The 21,613-nt window shown below is 36.3% G+C and overlaps 1 protein-coding gene across 1 annotated transcript in view; it reads right to left on the bottom strand.

Annotated features, from left to right (window-relative positions):
- DIAPH3 (diaphanous related formin 3) overlaps positions 1-21,613 on the bottom strand; it is a 211,686-nt gene that overhangs the window by 72,709 nt on the left and 117,364 nt on the right. The window contains 4 exon segments of the mRNA XM_027674265.1: positions 1,541-1,589; positions 1,591-1,677; positions 4,583-4,747; positions 13,933-14,057. Of these exon segments, the coding sequence (XP_027530066.1) occupies positions 1,541-1,589; positions 1,591-1,677; positions 4,583-4,747; positions 13,933-14,057 (426 nt within the window).

Raw genomic sequence — 21,613 nt, 5'->3', positions numbered from 1 at the left:
CAGGGGACACCCTGAAAGTGCATGGCCTGCCTGCCCCTCCCGTCGAGCACCATGCTCCATCTCCTCCTGCTCAGCGGCTTTTCAGAAATCCAGGGGTCAGTGTATATTAATTGCTATTGTGAGTAATAGAATAAAGTTGCTTTGCTCATACACTTCGTGTCTCAGTGTTTGTGATTTTGGGAATCCTCATGAACCTAGAATATGTACACTTACATGATTTAATAAAAAACCCTAGCTACTTAAAGACAAGATGACAAGTACTTAGCTCCCTGGCACATTAGCTGAAGTGGTAAGGTTCACTACCAGAAGCCTACATATACACGTGAGTATGTGATGCAGAAGTGTCTAACACTGGCACCGGTATTCTGGAAAGCCTGAACATCACATTATGAAGAACAGGACTTGGGGTAGCTTTAACTTTCACTGAAAGACTATCAATTTTCCACGCAAAGCGCTATCAGTCATACATACAACATGTCTGAGAGAAATCTCTTTTGAAACACTGCCAACTGTGCATGAATGCAGATACCAGTTTTACCCTTTCCTAGTCTTTTGCAGATGTCCTCTGTCTTCTGTTAGCTTTGAAAAGATTGTCACTGGTGGTCTTCTGATTGGGTCTTGAATTGTACTTCTAAAGAATTAGAAATTCTGTGTTCAGAGAGCAGTTGCCTGATCTCCCACCTTAAGAGAAAGGTCTAGTCTCACACCTCAAGATATGGATAGTCTTACAAAAATAAATCAAAGATTTTTGGTCTGAAACATCTCTGAAACTAAACAGACCTACTCTGGCTATTAGTGAAAAGTGGAAGAGACAGATAATCATTTATGCCAAAGGTGCCAACCAGGGCTTGAGTAGGGAACTGTTTAACAAGATCTGTTCAGAAAAAAAAAAGAGTAGCTCATGGTAATTTATACAGTAAGACATGTATCATTCTGAAGGATTACAGAAGCTCAGTCTGGGATAAAATACAGAAGTATAGAGGATCATCAGGCATTTTTTTTAGTAACAGAGTTCTCACAGTATCTGCCACCTCTTTAAATACAAAAGACAGTATAGCATGAGACTTTAAAAATGCATGGCTGAGGAGTTTTTTTGAGGTGTTTCAATAGGGACCTGTTGAAATAACAATTGACATACTCAAAGAAAAATACAAAGTACTTTAGGAAGGGCTTATTCTCATAAAAGAACAAAAACGTGTATGCAACCTTAGTTAAAGAAAATGGCTTTGTAATTTTGAAAATGTCTTTTCTCAGGTAAAAAAGGATTCTGAGCATAACTGAACTTATGCTTAGTCACACAAGGTTCAATATATTCCAACAGAAAAATAAAAGGCAGCATTATAAAATAACTTGAGAAAAACTGGTAATTAGGAAAGCTCATTAACAATATAAAATCTAAGAACTTCTTTGCTGAAAACTTTAACCAGTGAAAAATCATTCATCTATTCTGTTTTTTCTCAAAGCATATTCAGATAATGAAAAAATAGCAGATTTATTTCCAGTAAAATGCTTGGTAAAATGTATTCTCTACATCACTTACCCGTTTTCATTTCTAACAAGTGCTTTTTCTTTTGTTGCCTCTCTTGTTTTTTCTTTTTCTGCCTTCTCCTTAGCTATTTTAGCACGTCTCTGTTTTTCTTCTGCTTCCCTTCTTCTCATATTTTCCTTTACTGCTTGCTATGAAAAAAAGTAATATAGAGTTCCATGAAAACTGAAGTCTTAGCAAAAACAAAGCTGAACCTTAAAGAAAAAAAACTTTCAAATCTCATCTCCTAACTAATCTTAATTTATCAAACCAAATAAATATTTTACATTCCATGTTTAGTACATTTTATTCAGAAGAGTAAGAAATTCAGAATAAATATATTAAAAGCATACTAATAGTCCCAAATAAGGATTATTTGGCAAGAAACACATCTTAAGAATACACATGTAGGAAGAACTCAAAACATCTAAAGCACTTTGTTTTACAAAATTGTAAGTAGTTATTATTTGTGTTTCTAGAATAGTTTCAACACTTATTCTTTCCCATGCAGCCAATAGACCAAGCAAAAGAAGGCTGTCTGGGTGATAGTGTTGCATTTTTCTTATTCTTATCTACATATGCATTAATTCACTGGGTTTATAAGTTCTTGTCCTCTGGATAATATCCGTGCAATATTGTTTATTTTGAATTATAAATAAGGACTCCAAAACTTCCAATGAAGCCAAAAGAGAACTATGAGTTTCAAAGTTTTTAAATCATAATTTTGCATATTCAGACATTAAGCAAAAGAACTGTGTCACATTGAATACATTTTTAACAAAAGTATTTTTGGATTATGTTTTCATTCTTTCAGAGTTAGCTATGTACATTGGTAAATTCTCAGTGCTTTAAGAATTTACATTTGCATTATATGTAAAGTGCACCTATTCTCATTGTAGAAAGTTTCTTTTTTCAGAACGCAGTTACACAGAATCCCATCCTTCACAATGTAGCAAAGTGGCCCCACCTACAAAATGGCTAGCATCTTCACAAGGTCTGAGGCACATGCTGCATGTCTGCAGGGATAATTAATGTCTCATGTTGTTTTTAGCAGGAAAACATCCAGACTGCACTCAGAAAAAAAATACTAGAGAATGGACTGAAGATTATTATATAGCACAGATGAATGTGGATTACAGCAGTATTTCCAGGGGCACTGTAGCGTTACTGTAATACATAGTGACCATAAGAAGGGGAAAGAAAAATATCAAATAGAACTTGTGAAGAAATACTTATCTTGGATAACTGAAGGAGAATAAACTTTCCATCATGAAAAAAATGACAATGAAATGGACTTTTTTACACAAAGCAAAACTGTACGTTCACACAGTCTTCTCCAAAGTAATCTCTAACAAATTTCTTGATACAGGGGGAGGAGGGAAGAAGCCTAATACAAAATGCTAAATTTTTTGATTGAATTATTTTTAACAAATTCTTTGCCGATTTTCAGACTAGGCATTCTGTAGAATAAACTACTGGGTAAAACTCAAATGGGTCTTGAGCACAAGTAAATACTGGGAGAAATTACATACTTTCCTGACAGAGTGGCCAAGGAAATTTCTCCTTTGTGTCTACTTTTTCCCTCAAATTAATAAAGGTAGCTATGAAACTCAAGTCTATGGCTCCAGATTTAAACATGCTTTTTTAAAAACTTTCAAAATATTTTCATTAATTAAGAATAAAAAAAAAATAATTATAAGTAGTATATTTACTTTATGTAAATCATCAACTTCGTATGACAACAAGGATGACTGAACTTCAGTTTCCCACACCTACTGGTGATAAGTAGCCTTTTAGTTTTGGACTTTTTAATAAATCAACAATTTTTTAGCACTAAATTTACAAGTCTTTGAACTAAATTTTCTACGATAACAACCACCTTTAGCTTCTGTTGGTAACCAAGATCAATACTAAACAATCCTGCAAATCAGACTTCAGGTGTCTCATGCTAGGCATCTCAAAAATCTTTTCTGGAAAGTCTCAAAACTGAGCAGCTACTCAATATTTTGTTTGGTGTCATTGAATGATAAGGGTTTGCATGCCTTATCTACACATCTTTTTCATATACCCTTCAAACTGTGCTCTGCAAGACAGAATTATTAATTTTCCTCAAGGTTTCTTCTATCATGCTCATAAATAATACCTAACTGTTTTGAAGCCCTAATTAATCTATTTTTATAACACTGCTGTGAAGCAGAGGTTAATATCAGTGGTATTTTACAGACATAGAGAAGAAATATGGGAAAATTACTGTAAAGCACAACCACTCCCTTAGAGCCTCCATCTCAACACGAATCTAAGCAGTTTGAATTCTCATTCTACAATATTTACATGGAAGGTGTGGTTTAAACATCAGAAGTTAAAGTAATATAACTATTTTGTAATATTTAATAATTTTGAAATCAGACTATTGAGCTTCATATTAGGCATTGATCAAGTTAGGAAAACATAATCAATGCCCCTGTTGAAAAATCTGGCATATGTAATTTGTCAAGAAAAATTTTTTCTCATTGAAGATTGTGCTTTGTAGGTTTTTAGTTGCTAAACTCTGAAGCAGAAGAGACTTAGTAATCTTTGCATTCTCCAAATGTTTGCTAAATATGGGTTCCAGTTTAAGTCCGGTCCTCAAAATAAATGGACATATGAATTTCAAACTGTTTCTCAGTATTTATGAAGAAGTAATTTTCCCTATCTATATCTTCAGACATGTCTGAAATCCCAACCAACCAAGTAAAACCAAAAAAGATGGGGAAAGATGAAAGCAATTTAAGTGTGTTGTAACGATAAGCATCAGCCTGCCATGAGGAGTAGGTGGTAAAATGACTAAGTGAATCTTTCTACAGATCAATAGGCATTCATTGGATCACTCTTCCGGATTTTGTCACAAAACTCATGCTCATATAACATAGCTGCAGGAGTGTAGTCAGTAAGTTAAGCTATGTAATTATAAGTAGCCAGATGTGACACAAACTACTTATTATCCAAATTCATATACAATTACATAAGGTTACAAGAAATAACTTCTAAGAAAGATTAGGCATAAAATAAACATTGTACCATGAACATGGTCCTGAAGTTGTTTAAGTCTGTTAAAAACTCCTCCACCGAAACTTTCTTCGGATCAATGGCATAATATCTCATCACGTTCTGATAGAGTTTTTCCATGTTCTCATGCATCCGTGAAAGTTTCTGAAAATCTTCTTTGGCATGAACTAGAAAGCTGTACACTGCTGTTAAGGCTGCAAGAATACTCGGTGAATCCAGTCAAACACACGGCTTTTACTTAACGTTGATTTGTATGTCATACACATTTTTTATTTCATCAAATGAAGACCAAAAGAATTCCTTCCATGTCATATATGCTTTCTAGTATTTACTGTGTATATTAGGTCTATGAATAAATTCAGGGACTTACACCAAAATATCTCAACCAGTTTAAATTTAAAGATTATTCCATTACCATATAATTTCATGTGAAACAACATGAAATGTATGGAACTAATCTAACTTCAAGCACTTACATAGTTTACTTAGTATCACTGTCTCCTTATTGAAGCTAAAAGCTTAGGTGTATAAATTTCAATTTACATGGAATTTAGGTACAGATACCAATAATTAATCTGAATGCTTTATCAAGAAATAGTATAGTTCCTACTAAAATTAGAGTAAAAATAGAAATATTGATAAACAGTATTAGCAGTAAAAACCATGAAAGATAAAGAACTTCATCCTAACAACAATGCATTTATTTCTGTTCCTGATGGCTGCATCAGGTATTTATGCTTTTTCTAAGGCTATTTGCAACGTCAATACAACATAATTAAATTAGAGGTGAAAATAATAATACTACATCTACAAAAGATAGACAATTTATAAATAGCATCAAAATACTGCACAAATTAAATAAAAAAACTATGTTTATTCAGGAAATCTGATAATGTAGTTTGCCAAAGAAGCTCAAAGATGAAATATTCTACATGGTCATTTCCCTATGTAGGACAACTTCATGAAGTGTTTACTTTAATGGAATGGTAGCTAAACAAATATTTATGTTCTATTATTTTCCTGCTGTAGTAAAGACTCCAAAAGACAATAAATGGCAATTTTACCTTTACTCTCAATTGCCCGCCTCAACTATTGCAAAAGAGAATTTACTGTATTTGTACACTTTCTACTACAGATTAAAAGCACTATAGTCACTTTATGTAGCACAGGATTTTTAATCATTAAAATCTAGACCAATAGAACAGGGCAGGACCTGGCACTTCATCTTACTGAACCTAATACCGTTGGCCTCAGCCCATTGATCCAGTCTGATTAGATCCCTCTGCAGAACCTTCCTACCCCTCCAGATCAACAGCAGATCAACACTCCCACCCAATTTGGTGTCGCCTGCGATCTGACTGAGGGTGCACTTGATCCCCTCGTTCATATCATCAATGAAGATATTGAACTGGACTGGCCTCAATATTGGGCCATAACAATTTACTGCTGGGTGGTAACTGTTTCACTCTTGAGTTTTTTTGCAATGCACTCCTGTCTCATCTTTGTTTAGAGGCTGAATCCCATTTGAATTTCACTATTAAATGTCCTTCTCGTTTGTTAAGGTTGCTTTTAAAATATCAAGTAAGAAGTTCATAGGGGATTTTTTATGATTTAGAATCCATGCCAGAAAGTCACACAATAACGTTCTCATATACATGCAGGAAAGGAGAAATAATGCACTTTCACAACATTCTAATTGGTCACTACGATGGCTATTAGCTGGGTCTGTAAGGGCACAACAGCCTCCATTACGACAGTCTTGTAAAAAAGGACTAACTAAAGTCAAGATTTAAATGATTTAAGAAGATACATCTTCCGTCACTCCTCAACCAGTTAATTTCAGACTTTCTCCGACAAGGCTCTTTTGCCAGTATAAGCTTCTTTCCATGCTTCTACTGACTCCACAAGATGCAGCTTGTAAGGAGCTTCAGACTGCCTGTGCTGACTAGCTAGCAACAGCTCAAAGAGTGCTGATGCTATGAGCCCACTTTTCTTCTGCATCAATTTGAATCTCTCTTCTTTACTTGGCTCCCAAAATGAGAATAGCACAGCACACAGAAAACTACTCTTTAGACTTGATATTCTTAAAAATTATTAAGACTCTTAAAAAGCTGGTGAGACAGCAAGGAAAGTTGATGAGAAGTTAGTCTACAACTGCTGCCCAACTATTAAATAAAAAAGGATTATGAGAAACAAGTCATGACAAAACATAGGTTAGGACCATCAAAAGAAATGTCAGCAGTTCACAAAAACACCAGCAAATCAAAACAACAAAAACAGCGTGAAACTAGAAAAAAAGGATTTCTACATCTGTTTTACTTTTGATCCGACAAATTTAGGATACTTATTTTTTGTGATTCTTAGATTATTAACAGAACTTATGGAAAGCTATACAGGTGTTTTGCAGTTACAAGGCTGCTTATTTCTGCAGATTGGAAGGATAAAGGGAAATCAGATAAATGTGTTTTGTTGTAACTATGTATAAGTGCCAAATATCAAACTTTCCAATAACTTCCTTCCATTTTCTAGGAAGAAGGAAAAAAACCTAAAATTATCAGTAAAATATACACTTCATCTTGTAAATGCCAGAGAATGTCCTGAAAAGAACACTTGGGGAGTGGGGGAGGTGAGAGACAAAATTTCTGTTACATTCTTCAAGACACAGCTGAAGTTACAGCTATGTTAACAGAGTCCATATAAGCTGGATAGTTTATACTGTTAAAAGTGATTCTCCTTGAATCTTTGATGCACAATTTTAAACACAAAATACGGCACTCTGGAAAGATGTTTTACTATCTACTATTTCAATGCTAGACATGATGAATCCTGAGATTTTTATTTTCCATCTGGTGCATTATGGGATATCCCTAAGCTCTTGGCATTCTACTGAGACTGTGCTTCAATTTAGGTATCTTTAATAACTCCTCTTCCTTTTCTCCTTAAATATGGCTTTTGTTAGCCAGCCCTAGCTAAACTAGAGACAACAGGGAATACTACTGAGTACAGCAATCCCAACTGTAATTATTATGAACAGGTTGATATATATGCATTATCAACTACACAATTCATTGGTTTTGGATGAATGAAGACAGCAGTACAGCCGAGCTGCAACACAGGTGGGAAGAAAAGGAAATCAAGAAGTTTGGTATTTGTTAACTTTTTCTGAAGTGGCTTCACTTCATGGACTGCGTTTTTGGACTCATGGGACTACAGATCATTCTGCTAATTAATGGAACAGGAAAGCAATGCAGGGCTGAGACAAGTAATATCTGTGGCAAAATTTCTAACACCCGTATGTTTGGTCTTGCATATTCTGACAGACCTTTTCATAGTGAACTGCTTGTCTGAAGTTTATACTCATTTTAATACATTATGGTATTTAAAATACTAATTTAGTGCAGCATGTCAAGCCAAGTAAAAGCAGCTGTTACCCTAGAAGAGATAATGATGTTATCTCCACCGTATATTTCCTTAAAAGACCCTAATATTCACCACTTGTGATATTTTCACAAACTAACCTACATATTAAGTCTAGACAATTGAAAAAGGAATACTGTTCTGCATACGAACAAAAAGATTAGCAGGTGCATAGATGCTGTATATATTTTAGCAGAATCTTCAAAGGGAACTGAGACTGCCACTACACTAGACAACAACAGCCTCCATAAAAACGTGGCAAACCTTTTGAAGACATGCTCAAAAAGACTTCGAGGTCCCTTCAAAACATTTCAACAAATTATTTCCTACTAAGAGCAAGGGGTGTGAATGCAGTAGGTCTCTGTTAAGGATTTCCCACATTTTGGGAAAACAGTTGCAATTGTCTGAAAAATACATGTTAGAGACACTTCTTTTTATATACATATACCAAGGTTCAACAGAAAAATCCTGTATCTGAATATAATAGTTCAAGAAACACTTAGAAATGTTTAGAGTACTTGTTCAATAATACCTTTTCTTTGATTCATTCCTACTTACCTCTATGTTATAATACTAAAACAAATTGGCAGGTATTTGTATCACACAAATCTGCTGCACCCAGTGTTTGCATCCCATATGTTACAAGCAAAACCAGTGTCAGCTGTAATACATGTGTGAAGTCCAGACCAGATACTAAAGACCCCTACATAAGAATTATATACTTAAATTAAATTTACACAGTTAAGATCTTGTCCCTCCTCCAAAGTGCAACACACAACCTTTTTTTACCTGAAGAGCTCAGGTCCTGTAATCTTCCAAAGTCCTTAGGATGCAAGGACATCTTACAGACTTCAGTTTGATTATGTTGCACAGGGGGAATTTCAAACTATGAGGTCAATTAAGTAACCGACAGTTTGGGAGCAGCAAGTAGTCTCTTCGTTGCAGTGAAATGGGTTTCTTGACTCAGGTTAAGTGCTGTTCCTTCCTTCCCTTTTTGCAATGTCAACAAATCAAATTAAATGTCAAGGAAAGAGGAACAGAGAATTGACCAAAAGAAAAGACTTTGTTCCTAGCTGAAAGGCAGCAAGTAATCAACTTATTGTCTCTCAAGAATTAGTTTCATAAGTTTCTGTAAAAAACACCATCAACTACCTTCATTGATAGGCTCAAAGTTGTCTGGAGTTTCTCAGCTGCTACTTGGAAAAGTCAGAAGATGTGAGTTGTACTGATAAAGAGCATGTTGACTAAATAATTTAATTAAACTTTTAATACACAATTTAAATACTCTCCATAAACCCACTAAATTTTTATTTTTAACGTACAAGTGTATTTTGTTCACTGTGCTTTTTATGGAACATTTCACTTGATGGATTTAATACGCTAGATCAATATCAATTCAATATTCTTTGACTCTCTTAATTAAAGGAAACAGAAGAATTGTGATAATAACTATTATTTCTTTTCAGTTAGCATACGTACGATGGCTGACAAATTAACACAATCTAATATATAGGAGAAAAATTCATAATTACAGACTTTGTCAATAAAAGAGTGCACCAACTGTGCATACGTCTGACTTCCTAAAGAAACAGGAATGCTAATCAGTTCATTAGGGGGCTTTGGGTTGTGATATTTAGCGACAGGATGTAATAGCCTGCTTGTCCATGGAGCTTAATTATATTCAGGATGAAAAATTATTTCCAACAAAGCACCATCCTTTCTTTTTCAGATTTCCTGCTGGTTTCTTTTCATGAGCTTCATGCTTTTCAAGACATCAGCACCACTCAGCTTTCCTTGTCATAGGAATAAAAGTAAAGACAGGTCCAGGTTTCATCATGCTGTGCAGGATTATCTAACCTTTACATCAAACCTTTTCTGCTTCGTAATTTATTGAAGTTCCTGTTTTTCTAAAAGTGAGCTTCTTTAATTAGTGTGTTCATAGACATGACTAGAAACCATATGCAACTTTGCTCTTTTGAAATTACTGCCTGTCTGCTGGGTCAGGTAGTAGGAGAGGGCGAACTATTTCTGTTCATAATATTTACTGTTCAAAATATTGTATTTGAATAGTCTAATACAATGACATATGTAGTATGGTTGGTGTAAGGACTTAAAGAACACGGTTGCTTCTCTCAAACACTGTTCAGGCCACAGAAGGACTTTGCCATGAGATAAGCACAGAAGGGAGTGACAGGATGTTACTGACTCCAGGCCTAGTGGAGGCAAGATCTGGTTGGCACATCCTGGGTAATACATCCAGACAAAAATTCCCACTATGGCAAACTGCGTAAAGAAGCAACTGCTTGTACGCATATCACCAGTTAAACAAAGATCACCTCAAGTTATGGGACAGATGGCATCTGCAACCACCAAAGCCTCCTCCCATCCCCCGAACATGCCTCTGTGGATACCGGAAACTTGGACTGTAAGTTAAACCACTGTAACAGGAACCTGAGATAAGATAATGGTGGTAGTATTGTCCAGGTGTTATCTCAGACCTAGGGTGAGATTAACAAAGCTGGGGAAGAAGAATGTATCACTGATAATGGACACAAAAAATGCACGATTTATGGCCCACAAGAAAGTCAGCTCAGCAACTGTGCTGAAATCAACTCCGACTGGGTAATTCTGGCAGGGGGAGATCACAACCCACCAACTCAAGAAACCCACCGACTCAAAAGAAGAAAAAGACTGAGCATGAGGCTAACTAGTGTTAGAAGTGAGGGAATAATTTAACCAATAGAATAAGAGAACTATGTAGCCAAGGAGCATTAATTCCTTTGTTTGCTAAAATGTATAAATAGTGAAAAGTTTTGAAAGACCTTGGGACCCCCACCACTGAGAAGCCCAGGGTGAAGAACCACCAGTGGGACACAACTGGATCCATGGGAGTTGACTATCCTCTGCCTAATCTCTCTCTCTCTCACTATTTCTCCCCTCTCTCTTCCATTTCTCTCTATCTCTCTACCTCACATTTACTGTTAAATGAAATCTGTATTACAGACTTTAGCATATGGTCTTGTTTGCACCTTAATTCGAGCAGAGGTATCTCCTACTAATCAAATTTTAACAGTAGGTTTTACCTGTACTGGTTTCTTATAAGTAAGACCAAATATTCATCTTGCCTGTTTCTGACAGCAGTCAATACCCAATGATTAGGGAAAAAAAGAAGAAAACTTGGCAATTATAGCATTATAATTCAACTGATGTACTATTCAGTTTCCAGCAGTCTCCATGTTAGTGATTCTTCTAAGCTAAAGCTACTGCTGGAGTATTCTGCTTAACAGCTTCTGATGTACAATCTTTAGCCAACTATCAAAGCCTGAGATGAAATTCATTCACATTTTCAGCCTATACAACATCCTAAAAGTAAATTCTACAGTTTAATTGCCTGTTGTGCAAGAAAACATTTCTATTACTATGTTTTAACCTGCTGAACAGTATTTTACATGGGATGAACCCTGGTTCTTTATAAGATACAATTAATATCTTCAGATATTAATATATTCAGAACTTTCCTTCTGTATGGAATACAAAATTACAAGTACTTACTGTATTTACTGTATTTTCTTAACTTTTTTGATTTTCCACCTTGAGAGTTTTAATCTATTGAAACGCATTATGCAGAAACTATTGCCAACTGCTGCTCATTGCGACCATTCACTGCCACATCAGCAGGTATACAACATACTTTTTGAGATGGGGTGATGGAAGAACTGATGATGTAAGAATATTGTTGATTTTTATACAGTCTTAAAATGTTTTCTGCTTGCTCTTAACTGTAATTGTCGCCAATTGTTCCAATATAGCGTTTTCCCTCCAGAGCTATTACTCTGTAATCACTGAAGTTTACTTGTTGCTTTGTCAGCATCTGTCAGTATCTGCCTTTGACATGAGGATTTTTTTAAAGATATTAATACAGAAAAAAAATCCACCTTTTACTTAAGAAATTTCTTTACTTGATTCAGTTATGCTCTATTGACTTCCTACCTTTAACTGCATGATATAATAGACCTGCAAGGGATGGTTTCTCTTTGTAAAACACTGTCCCCCATCATATTTTATCTCCAAAAAATATGTTCATTCTGTTTTTATTTAGTCTTCATCAGTTTTCTTGGTAGAGAAGCTGGACTTGCAGATCCTCCTTGCAGCTCTTCTAGAAGAACTTAGGGGCTTCTTTTCAGCTTTGACCTGGTCTAGTGGCAGGTGTCCCTGCCCACAACAGGGAGGTTGGAACCAGATGGTCTTTGAGGTTCCTTCCAACCCAAAGTATTCTATGATTCCTTTCTGTCTTGGGCTACTTTAGTTCATATAAGAATCTGTATTCCATTACGTTTATATTTTAGTTAATTTTAATTTTTTTTCAAGTGTTTTGTGACCACTGGTTACTCTTGGGGATTTATTGCTATTTATTCTATACTAAGAAAAAAATTCTACTGATTCTTTCATTTGACATCATCCTTCCATTCAAAATATTACACAGTAGGATCAACTGAAGTTCTCTCTAGAGAAAATAGATGCAAAAACCCAAATTTTAACTTTATGGCTATGGTGTACATCACAACCATTTTGGATTACATGAGCATTGTTGGTCCCTTCCAACTGAAACAGTCTATTCTATTCTAATGGATTAAGAAGAGCCTGTCCTTTCTCATAGGTTAGATTTTTCTGATAGGCCCTTCCCATTCTAACTTCCTAGACTACATGCCATTTTCTTAACAAAGCAATATTCTCTGAAAATTCTCTGAAAGCTCTCATGGATATATTTTCCTCTAACTTCATGGCAATATTTTACCTCTTGCCTTCAGGTCCCATCTCCTAGTTCTCCTATTATGCTATCAGTTTCTCTGGGGACAAAACTTGCATTTCATACTGCAGAGATAGCATGCTGGTCGGCTACAACATATCTTTTAGAAACACACTGAGGTGGAAAAGAAAAGCCAGCAACAACAACAATAAACAGAACAACCTCAACAACAAAATACTCGACCTTACAAAAAATTAGTAGCAACACTGAAAGGTTAAGATAACCCATACTGTCCAGAGAAGGCCTGAAGCTAAGTTGCAAACACTGGTTGCAGCTAATCTAGTGAAGACAAAACTGGCCCTGATGCAGGAAGAACCAGTATATCCACTAGGCCTCAGGGTCGCTTGTCATCTTTCATTTAATAGTAATCAAGAGGACTGTGCCTGAGTCCCCCTGTCTTTGTATGGAACAGAGTAGTCTTCCAGCTAGGTAATAACCTAACCATGTCTGCAGAGCAAATTTCAATCTGTCTGCTGATATTTCTGCTTCCAGATTACTCTCAGTGCCAAGCATATATGACCAACATTTGCTAGGGAGGTTTAAGTGAAAGAATGGGGTTTTTCTGTTTAATTAATTATCTTCAGGTCACAAGGTGTTCTTATGAGAGAGGCAGTGAAGCTGGTGGCAGGATTTGGAATAAATAGTGAGAAAAGGAATTTTGGCAAAAATAAGACCTGAAAACACTTTGTGCGGTACAAATCCAATTTCTGAAATAAGAGGAATCTTCTGGTTTTGTGGTTGCATGTACAAAAACATTCACAGTGGTAATCCATACACTAGAAAACAAACAGGGTGACAGACATATTTTTCTAAGATGTTCTGACATCAAAAAATAATTTAACACTAGAGTCCTTAACAATCCTATTATAACTACTTTTCACTAAGTTGTGAAACTTATATACAGAGTAAAATCTGACAGTAAGCATTTTTCTCCTCATTCATTCCACTACAGAGGAATCCTTTAATTGGACTCTTCATGTCTTTAGTTCCTGAGAGGGAAAAAAGTAAGATTTTTCAAAAATACACACAACAAACTAGACAGAAATTATGCAAAGAAATTTAAAGTTTAAAGCAATGCAGTTAAATTACTTGGGGATTTTTCTTCTGTTTTGTTTTTTAAGAGCATTCCAAAGGATATTGACATTTTTGCTATAAACTTATCATGCTTATCTTCAGGAACTGGAAAAGTCTGCAAATCCTTCTCAAGCTGTTGGAGTTGCTTCTCCATATGCTTAAGGCTCTTCTCCAGATTTTCTGCTGAGACTAAAATACAGAACATTCATTCTGTTAACACACTAAACAAAAATCATGGTTTGCAAAATACATGAGTTAAATACATGAGTTAAAATCTTACCCAAATCAGCATACTACATTTTTAAATTCTGAAATCAAAGCACACTAAAGAAATTACAAAACGAGGGGGTCACTCTACAACATTCAGCTCCCCTCACTTATTCAGTTGCCTTTTCTGATTAGATGTATGCTGTTTGAATGCTGCATTTTGATTTATCTTTATGCCTGAGGTTTTGCATTGCAATTAACAGTCTGTTTTAAATAACCTGAGATATACATATGCCAGTCTATCTCTTCTAATTAACCAAAGGACAAGTTCTGAAGCTATTCTAAGAATCACAAAGCTTTTTTCAATCTCATTCTGTTAAAACAGAAAAAAAGAACATTTGTAAGGAAAATCACGAAGGGAAAGTAAGATTCTCAAAACACAGAGAAAATGGGGCTTTAAACACCCATGCATGAAACCCAAAACTCAATTCCCCAGTTTGAAAACATCTGTGGTAAAAAAAACCAGCAGAATTTGTCAGAACGAAGGTGCTTGCTAAGCACTTGAGAGGGTACAAGAGAGCAATTCATGGACTTTAGAAAAAAAAAGGAGTAGAGCTGAAACATCAGGGATTTACAGAAGGATGTAAAAAAGGTGCAAATTTTTTTTCTTCAGGAAAAGAGAAATAAAACTTTAATACATTTGAATCAATGTATGTAAAGTTGAAGGCTTGATCTGTAAAAGTTGATTAAAATATCAGGATCACAAGAGTAAACTGAGGATAACTCGTTAGTGTGTATTCTAAGAGCTATATTAGTGCAAGCAATAAAAAATTATTTCCTGATTGCTTATGAAGTAAACTTCACATTTAAATCTATTCCATAGGAACAATAATAAAGAGGTGAGAACATACTGTGAATTCTAGTCTAATTATTTTTTAAAAAATTATTTATTTTATTCATAATATACTGTATCTGTAAAGATACAGTTACTTTCAACTTCATTTCAAAAAAATCCCTGGACAAAGTCTGTGTCCCTATGATGTTACTAGAATCTGTAGTGTATCCGTGATTTCATCTACTGAGTAGAGTTGGAAAATATAGTGATGGAGTAGTGAGTAGTGATGGAAAATATAAAATACAGACAATGAACACATCCTTCTCTCATGAAAGCCTGACAGAGTCCCCAAAATACTAGAGTAAAATGTTGCATAGCAACTACAATCCCATTCATTGCAGAAAGGTTAACACAGCTATAAAATGATCCATGGCAATCTGTTAAATTGCTAATGCAACCTAAAAGAAGGAAAACAAAAAAGCCTAAACAATGTGCGGGCAATTTTTCGAAAGAGAAAGAGGGAATAAAAATATATGTTCATGTTATAATTTATAACTCTTCATTTGCTTTATAATCACCATTTTTAAAAGCCTCTGGTTACTCAAAAGCACTGTTTCCCAAATGTATATTAGACTTGCATATTTTCACGCAGGAACTGGTCATCTCAAATCATCACCAGGTAAGTCAGTTGTTTTCAGTAGTTAAGAAACTGCCTTGCTTGGGAAGCAAAGCTACAACTGGAAGTTGACAATGTTGACTAAGATGTGTTTCAGTCTTCACTGGTTCCAGAAACAAACCTAATTTTAATATAAAGTCATACTTCTGCTGTCATAAGAAACCTTTGAAAGTTAGGTGCACACAATTTTAAGACACTGATTTACTTAGAAAGCTGCTAAGAAACAGAATACAACTTGTGCCTAATATAACTATTGATAGGACTCTTCACAATACCATTTATCTTGAATAAGGAGTTCACAGCATAAATTAGTGATATACTTACAGTATATCAAAATGATGAAACAGGGCAAGTACACACGCTTAAAAACAATATAAAAACCCAATTCACCAAAAAATCCTCTACATCAGTTGCAGGTAGTAGCTAAGTAACAGCTACAGTCTTTTACCTAGATAAAAAACTCAAAAATCAACTCTGTGCCTAGAGCCAATTAAAAGGTTCTATACAAGAAATTTTTGAGTTCTTGCTTCCAGCAAAGCCAATATTTTATTCGAGTACTTCAGTTCTTTCGACATTGAACAGTTACATATTTGGTCAAGAATCTTTATATCTTGTTCTGAAGAGTATTTTTTTCCTCTGTCATGATCTGAGGTTGTTCTTCAACTTAAGAACGGAGCATTCCTTTGATTTCAGCAGTGCACAACTATTAGATATATTTTCCTTTAAGACTATGTGCCTGGTGACAGCCTCAAGGAGAGGCTAGTTCACAATATGCTGCTATTAAGCTTGGTATTATTGTCTTTGCAGTTTTCAATTTAGTGAAAATAGATGGAAAAAAAATCAAACCCGTAAATATAGCCAACTCTTCCTGCCAACCTTCCCTTTTGTCCCTCTAAAAGACATGGTATAAAATTTGAAGAGACATAGAAGAAAGGGAGTTTTATTCTTCTGCCAAACTTTGACCGCTAATCCAGATTCAGATATAAACCCAAGCCAAACTGCAGTATGCAACTCACATGCTAGTTTAGAAACAAAGTCAAAACCTGTGGTTTTGGATGTTAGTGAGCCCACAAAACCAAGCTGTTCACTGCATGTGTGCCTAAACAATCCCCTACTTATATCCTCTAAACTCTCATATCCCTTTTTCAAAATGGCTCCTGATATTTTTATAGGCAATAGATTTCCTCACTGTCTGCTTTTTATGGTTATAACAACTTTGCTGTTAAAGCTTCCTCTCTTGAATCAGGTTTTCCAATACCATAATTATTGCAGAAACCTCTTCACCTACTTCTGTTTTAAAATATTTCTGCATAGTACTTCAGGTGATGACTCACTATTACATTGCATTAATATTTCTACAGTTTTCCTCGGAATACCTTACCTGACTAACTTACAACAAAACATTCTTTTTTTCTTGACCAAAGCTCTTATTACAATATCAAGATTCATGATCTTGTACTTCATGTTGTCATGGTTTCAGAGCCCCAAAATCCAATTCCCTAGTTCTAGCCCCCCTCCCACAACTCAACCCAGTGTGAGATGGGTTTTCCAGACACCACACAAGACTCAAAATGGGGGGAAAGGGATATATTACAATATACTGCACAAATAAATATTATAGTACATTACATACACAATCTCAACTATCTCTACCATGACAAAACAGTATTTACAATGGATCAAATCACTTCTCCCTCCAAATAAAAGTCCAGGAGGGAAGAAGGAAGAGATCCTTTCTACTCTCAGAGCAGCAGTCCCTAGGGCAGCAGTTTCTCTTTCTCTCTTCCATGCAGCAGCTGTAGCTGCTGCCAGTGCTCTGCCAGTACACACAAGGGGGTCTCCAAGCCCCTCAGCCCTTCATCTCCAAGCGAGGGTTTTATCTTCCGTGGGTTGCGTTCACCCAGACAAAGGTCGCTTCACCACAGTCATATCAACAAAGTGCAGAAGCCTTCGTGACGGTCCGTATCTTCAGGGGATTCAAGCCCCCTTTGCAGAGCTCCCGTGCTCTGACTCAAAACTGCCAGCTTGGCAGTACAGCGGGGAGGGGGGGGAGCCAAGGTCACTCCCTTCACATTCCGTCCTGGCTGAGCTCTCAGGACGACTGAGCTTCTTAACTCCTCTTTCAGCAGTGCTGCTGCACTCTAAGACTCCTCTCTCAAGTGGGAGTCTGCCCCCTCCATTTTAGGAGGGATCTCAAAGGAGTTTGGGGTTTTGGTTGCAGTCCTTACCCCAAAACTCTCTCTCTGTAGTGGCTTAGTCCTGCTCTCTGCTGCTGCTGGCTCTCTCTCGGCTCTCTCAGACAACTCTGTGTCTTCCTGCTCGGCTGCATGCTTGTCTGCTGCTTCTTCAGTTTTTATCTTCTTCTGGCTCTCTGCCACTGTTTCTCGGTCAGTGCTGTTCTTGCTGCCGCTTCTGCTGCTGATGGTGGAGAAACATCCCCCAGCTCATAGCTACAGCTTTACACTGTTTCAAGTCCCTGTAGCCCCCTAGCCAGGGTTGGGGGGGGCTGTGGCCCCTGCTCCTTGATGCCTGCTCAGCTGGTGCTAAGAAAAAATCCAGGAGCCATTAATTAGGGTGAGATAAGGAAAGGGTTTAATCGTGCCAAGGCAACTGATGGTATATGACGCGCGCGCAGGCTGTGCCCGAGATGTTACATTTATAACAATATCTGGCCAATCCCAAGTATGTCCACCCCGTAACTTTTGCTCTGGTCCACCCCCTGGTCCACCCCTTAGAAATTGGGTCTGGGGTGCATTTTGGGACCCTCTCTTCATCAACCTTCATCATCTTCGGGGTACAGAGAGCACAGTCACCCAGTTCTTTGACTCTGTCTTGCGGTTTAGGCCAAGGTACAAGCGTTCCCCAAACAAGACAGGCTTTGCCTTGACAAGAGACTAAACATCTTCTACTGGATACGGGGGTTGGGTTGATATGGGGAGTATGGAATGCAGTAAGAGGGTTAAGGAATGTATAAACTAAGGGGGGCTATGGGGAAGAGGGAGAAAGAGTTGCTTCTAAAATCTACTTCTATTACCTATAAAACTTATAAGGTAGAAAAATAAAAAAACATTAGGGGCTTAAGGCATCATCCTCGTGGCTCTCACAACATGGCCACCTCTCCTCCAACAACAACTACTACAACTACTTTCTTTTCCAGTCTGAGTGATATGTTTATATTTTGCAGAAGCGCTCATTGGCTTAACCCCAGGGTCACCACCACCTGGGGGTTTACCATTTTATAACTTCAGGGGGAAAACTGTTTTCCCCCCACCACACATGCTATCAAATTTCTTTTAATCTTCTTCCTCAGGATTATTCAGTGATGACAACCAAATGATACTCTCATCTGGCAAACCATCTAACCCTCTGTCAGACACACTCATTGGTGAAATATCATAATTTCATAATTTTTTGGTCATATTCCTTTTAGACAGGATTTTGTTTCTTCTACTTTTTATTCTAATAAGTAATCTCCCATTTTACATAATTTCAAGTATTTTACTGAAGTCAAAATAGATTTCATGGGATTGAAAAAAACGAAAATAATAGTCAAAGTTTGCAGATTAGTCTACTACCAAAAAATTTATTTTCATTTTATGCTACTGTCATTAACCTCCATGTTTGATTATTCTTTCCTCTATAAACTTTGATATCAGTAAAGTCAGATAAAGAGATGTGGAATAGCCCAAATCATGCTTTCCTCCTCAGTTTCTTAAATATTCTGCAGTCACACAACATCATTATAGCCACAGCAAAACTTGGTAAAAAATGTACTTAGCAAACATTTATAGTTTTAACTCAGTTATCTCAGAATGAAGAAAATGAAACTGGTATTTACAATACGAGAATACAGTACTCTGACTTTTTTCTGTCAACAAATTTCTGTGGAGAATTTTTGCTCTCCTCTTTCCCACCCCCAAATCATTATTCGTGCTTAAAATTAAAACAGTGTTTCATCTAGTTTTTAGACCATACCTGTTTTGTCTTAAACACTAGAAATAATTCTCTAATGCGAAACAATACTTCTGTGTGCTCTCTCATTTCTATTGTTGTAAACCTGCTACTTTTTGAATCAGATTTTTCAACTGATATTTCAGAAATCCTACTGTGTGACAATTTGCTTGGATGTCACAATCTCCTTATCATGAGACTCTTCCTCTTGCCTACAGGTGTTTTTCTTCCCTTGTGCTATTCTGGTCCCTTTATTCTGAGTGAGTGACAGTGACAAGCTGACCTCTAGTCCCATACAGAAAACTATACCACATTAGAAAAAAAAATTCTGGAAATATACTATTGCTTTTGCCATGCAAACTTCATAGTGGACTGATGGAGTTTACTAACTAATTCTCTAAAATTGTCAGCACATTATTGATGTAGCATTTAAAAATAAAGTTAAATGACAAAATGTAGCCAAAAAAAGCTCAATAATCAACAAAAAAACCCCCCACCTGTATTTTTGGGTGGATTTAGAGCACTAACAAAGAAATATTCCAGAGGCAAAATATTGGAGGCTTCTGTAAACACCAGCAAAGGTCTAAAATATCCGTTGAAATATCCATTAACAGTAGCATAAGATCCTGTGATATACTGAGTGTCACACATTGCTGAAAGTACAATATTTATGTTTTATTTCTCCAAAAATGATGATTTCACTTGTCCCTATAGCCATTTTCTGGCTTTACTGCCTTTTTTTCCCTTTTTTTCAACATGTGTATGTGTCTAACATATGCATACAAACAGCTTTTGAGATCCTTTTTTCCACTGGCTCATGGGCCCTCGGACTTTCCCTTCTGTAGCCAAAGCAGACTTCAGTTGTACACATGAAAAAAAAAAGCAGCTCTCTAAGCAGAATTTAATTAGCTGTCTCCTATTTTGATTTCCAATATGAACACACTAATGTAGTGTAATTGGTAAACAATGTAGAAGTATTTTTGTACCCAGTTCACTAGTAATAATATTAATATCATCAGTAGGAATAGGCCTTGGACCTTATACCAACTGTGTCCTATACCACCTACACAAGAGTCCTGGCCTGCTGGATTTGTTATACTTCAAGTACATCCTGGGTGAAATGCAGTCTGACACCACGTCTCTTTTTATAGTATAGTGTTTAAGCTCAGAACTTGAAAATATGGGAAAAAGCTGAAAACAGAAACACTTGAATGACAAACAATTCACTGATGGTCAGTTGTTTGTCGCCAGATTGTTACTGAAATAAAGAAGCAGCTGCTAAGGCAAGGAGAAAAAATGGCCAAGCAACAGGATACAGCACCTGCCCCACCACAGGGATCAATATCTCTCTGTGTTGCACAGTATATAGTGATATGGTACAGTGATAGACTAAGAGCTGCCAAGCGATGAAAGCATTTTATAAAAGAAGAAACCAAATTCAGAGGAGGGAAGGAAAAGAAGACCCTTGCATCAGTTGCAGCTTCCCTCTCTGAAGAGCTCTTGAGCCTCATCACCTGGATCCTTGGGGACCTACAAAGTACTGTGCTGCATGTTGTATATTCACAGCTAATTTATGGTATGATTGTTAATAACTAACTGCTTTGAATATGCAGTGAGAGTGATTAATACTGATTCAGAGTGAACCATTAGCATGAAATGGTAATGATTATCATTCTAGTGAAGTTTAAAATAAAACTTTAAAAGTCACAAGATTATCAGTCTTCTACCCAGTCTCATCACTGTAAGATCAAACTCCCTGAAGTGTAAAGGTAGCAAGACACATAAGTCTACATATACATATATATGCAGTTGCAGCACTTCTCTACTTATTAAAATTCAGCTTTCTCATCTTCAGGATTCTAAACATCTATGCATTGCATTCAGCTTTTCTTTTTTTTATATTGTCCTTTCCACCACTTTAAGGTTTCTCTTGCAACTGATTTCTGCATAACTCACTTGATTTTTCCTCATCTTTTAGGAGATATCCACATTTTTCCCCTCCAGAGTATATAATTTTGTCTTAATCTCAGTAACACTTAAAACATCATACATTAATGAAATCTTTCAGTAACATCC

This window comes from Neopelma chrysocephalum, unplaced genomic scaffold (assembly GCF_003984885.1).
Source record: "Neopelma chrysocephalum unplaced genomic scaffold, ASM398488v2 Primary Assembly neopelma1_25, whole genome shotgun sequence".
In the NCBI taxonomy this organism is placed as follows: domain Eukaryota; kingdom Metazoa; phylum Chordata; class Aves; order Passeriformes; family Pipridae; genus Neopelma; species Neopelma chrysocephalum.
This window is presented reverse-complemented; position numbering and strand designations above follow the sequence as displayed.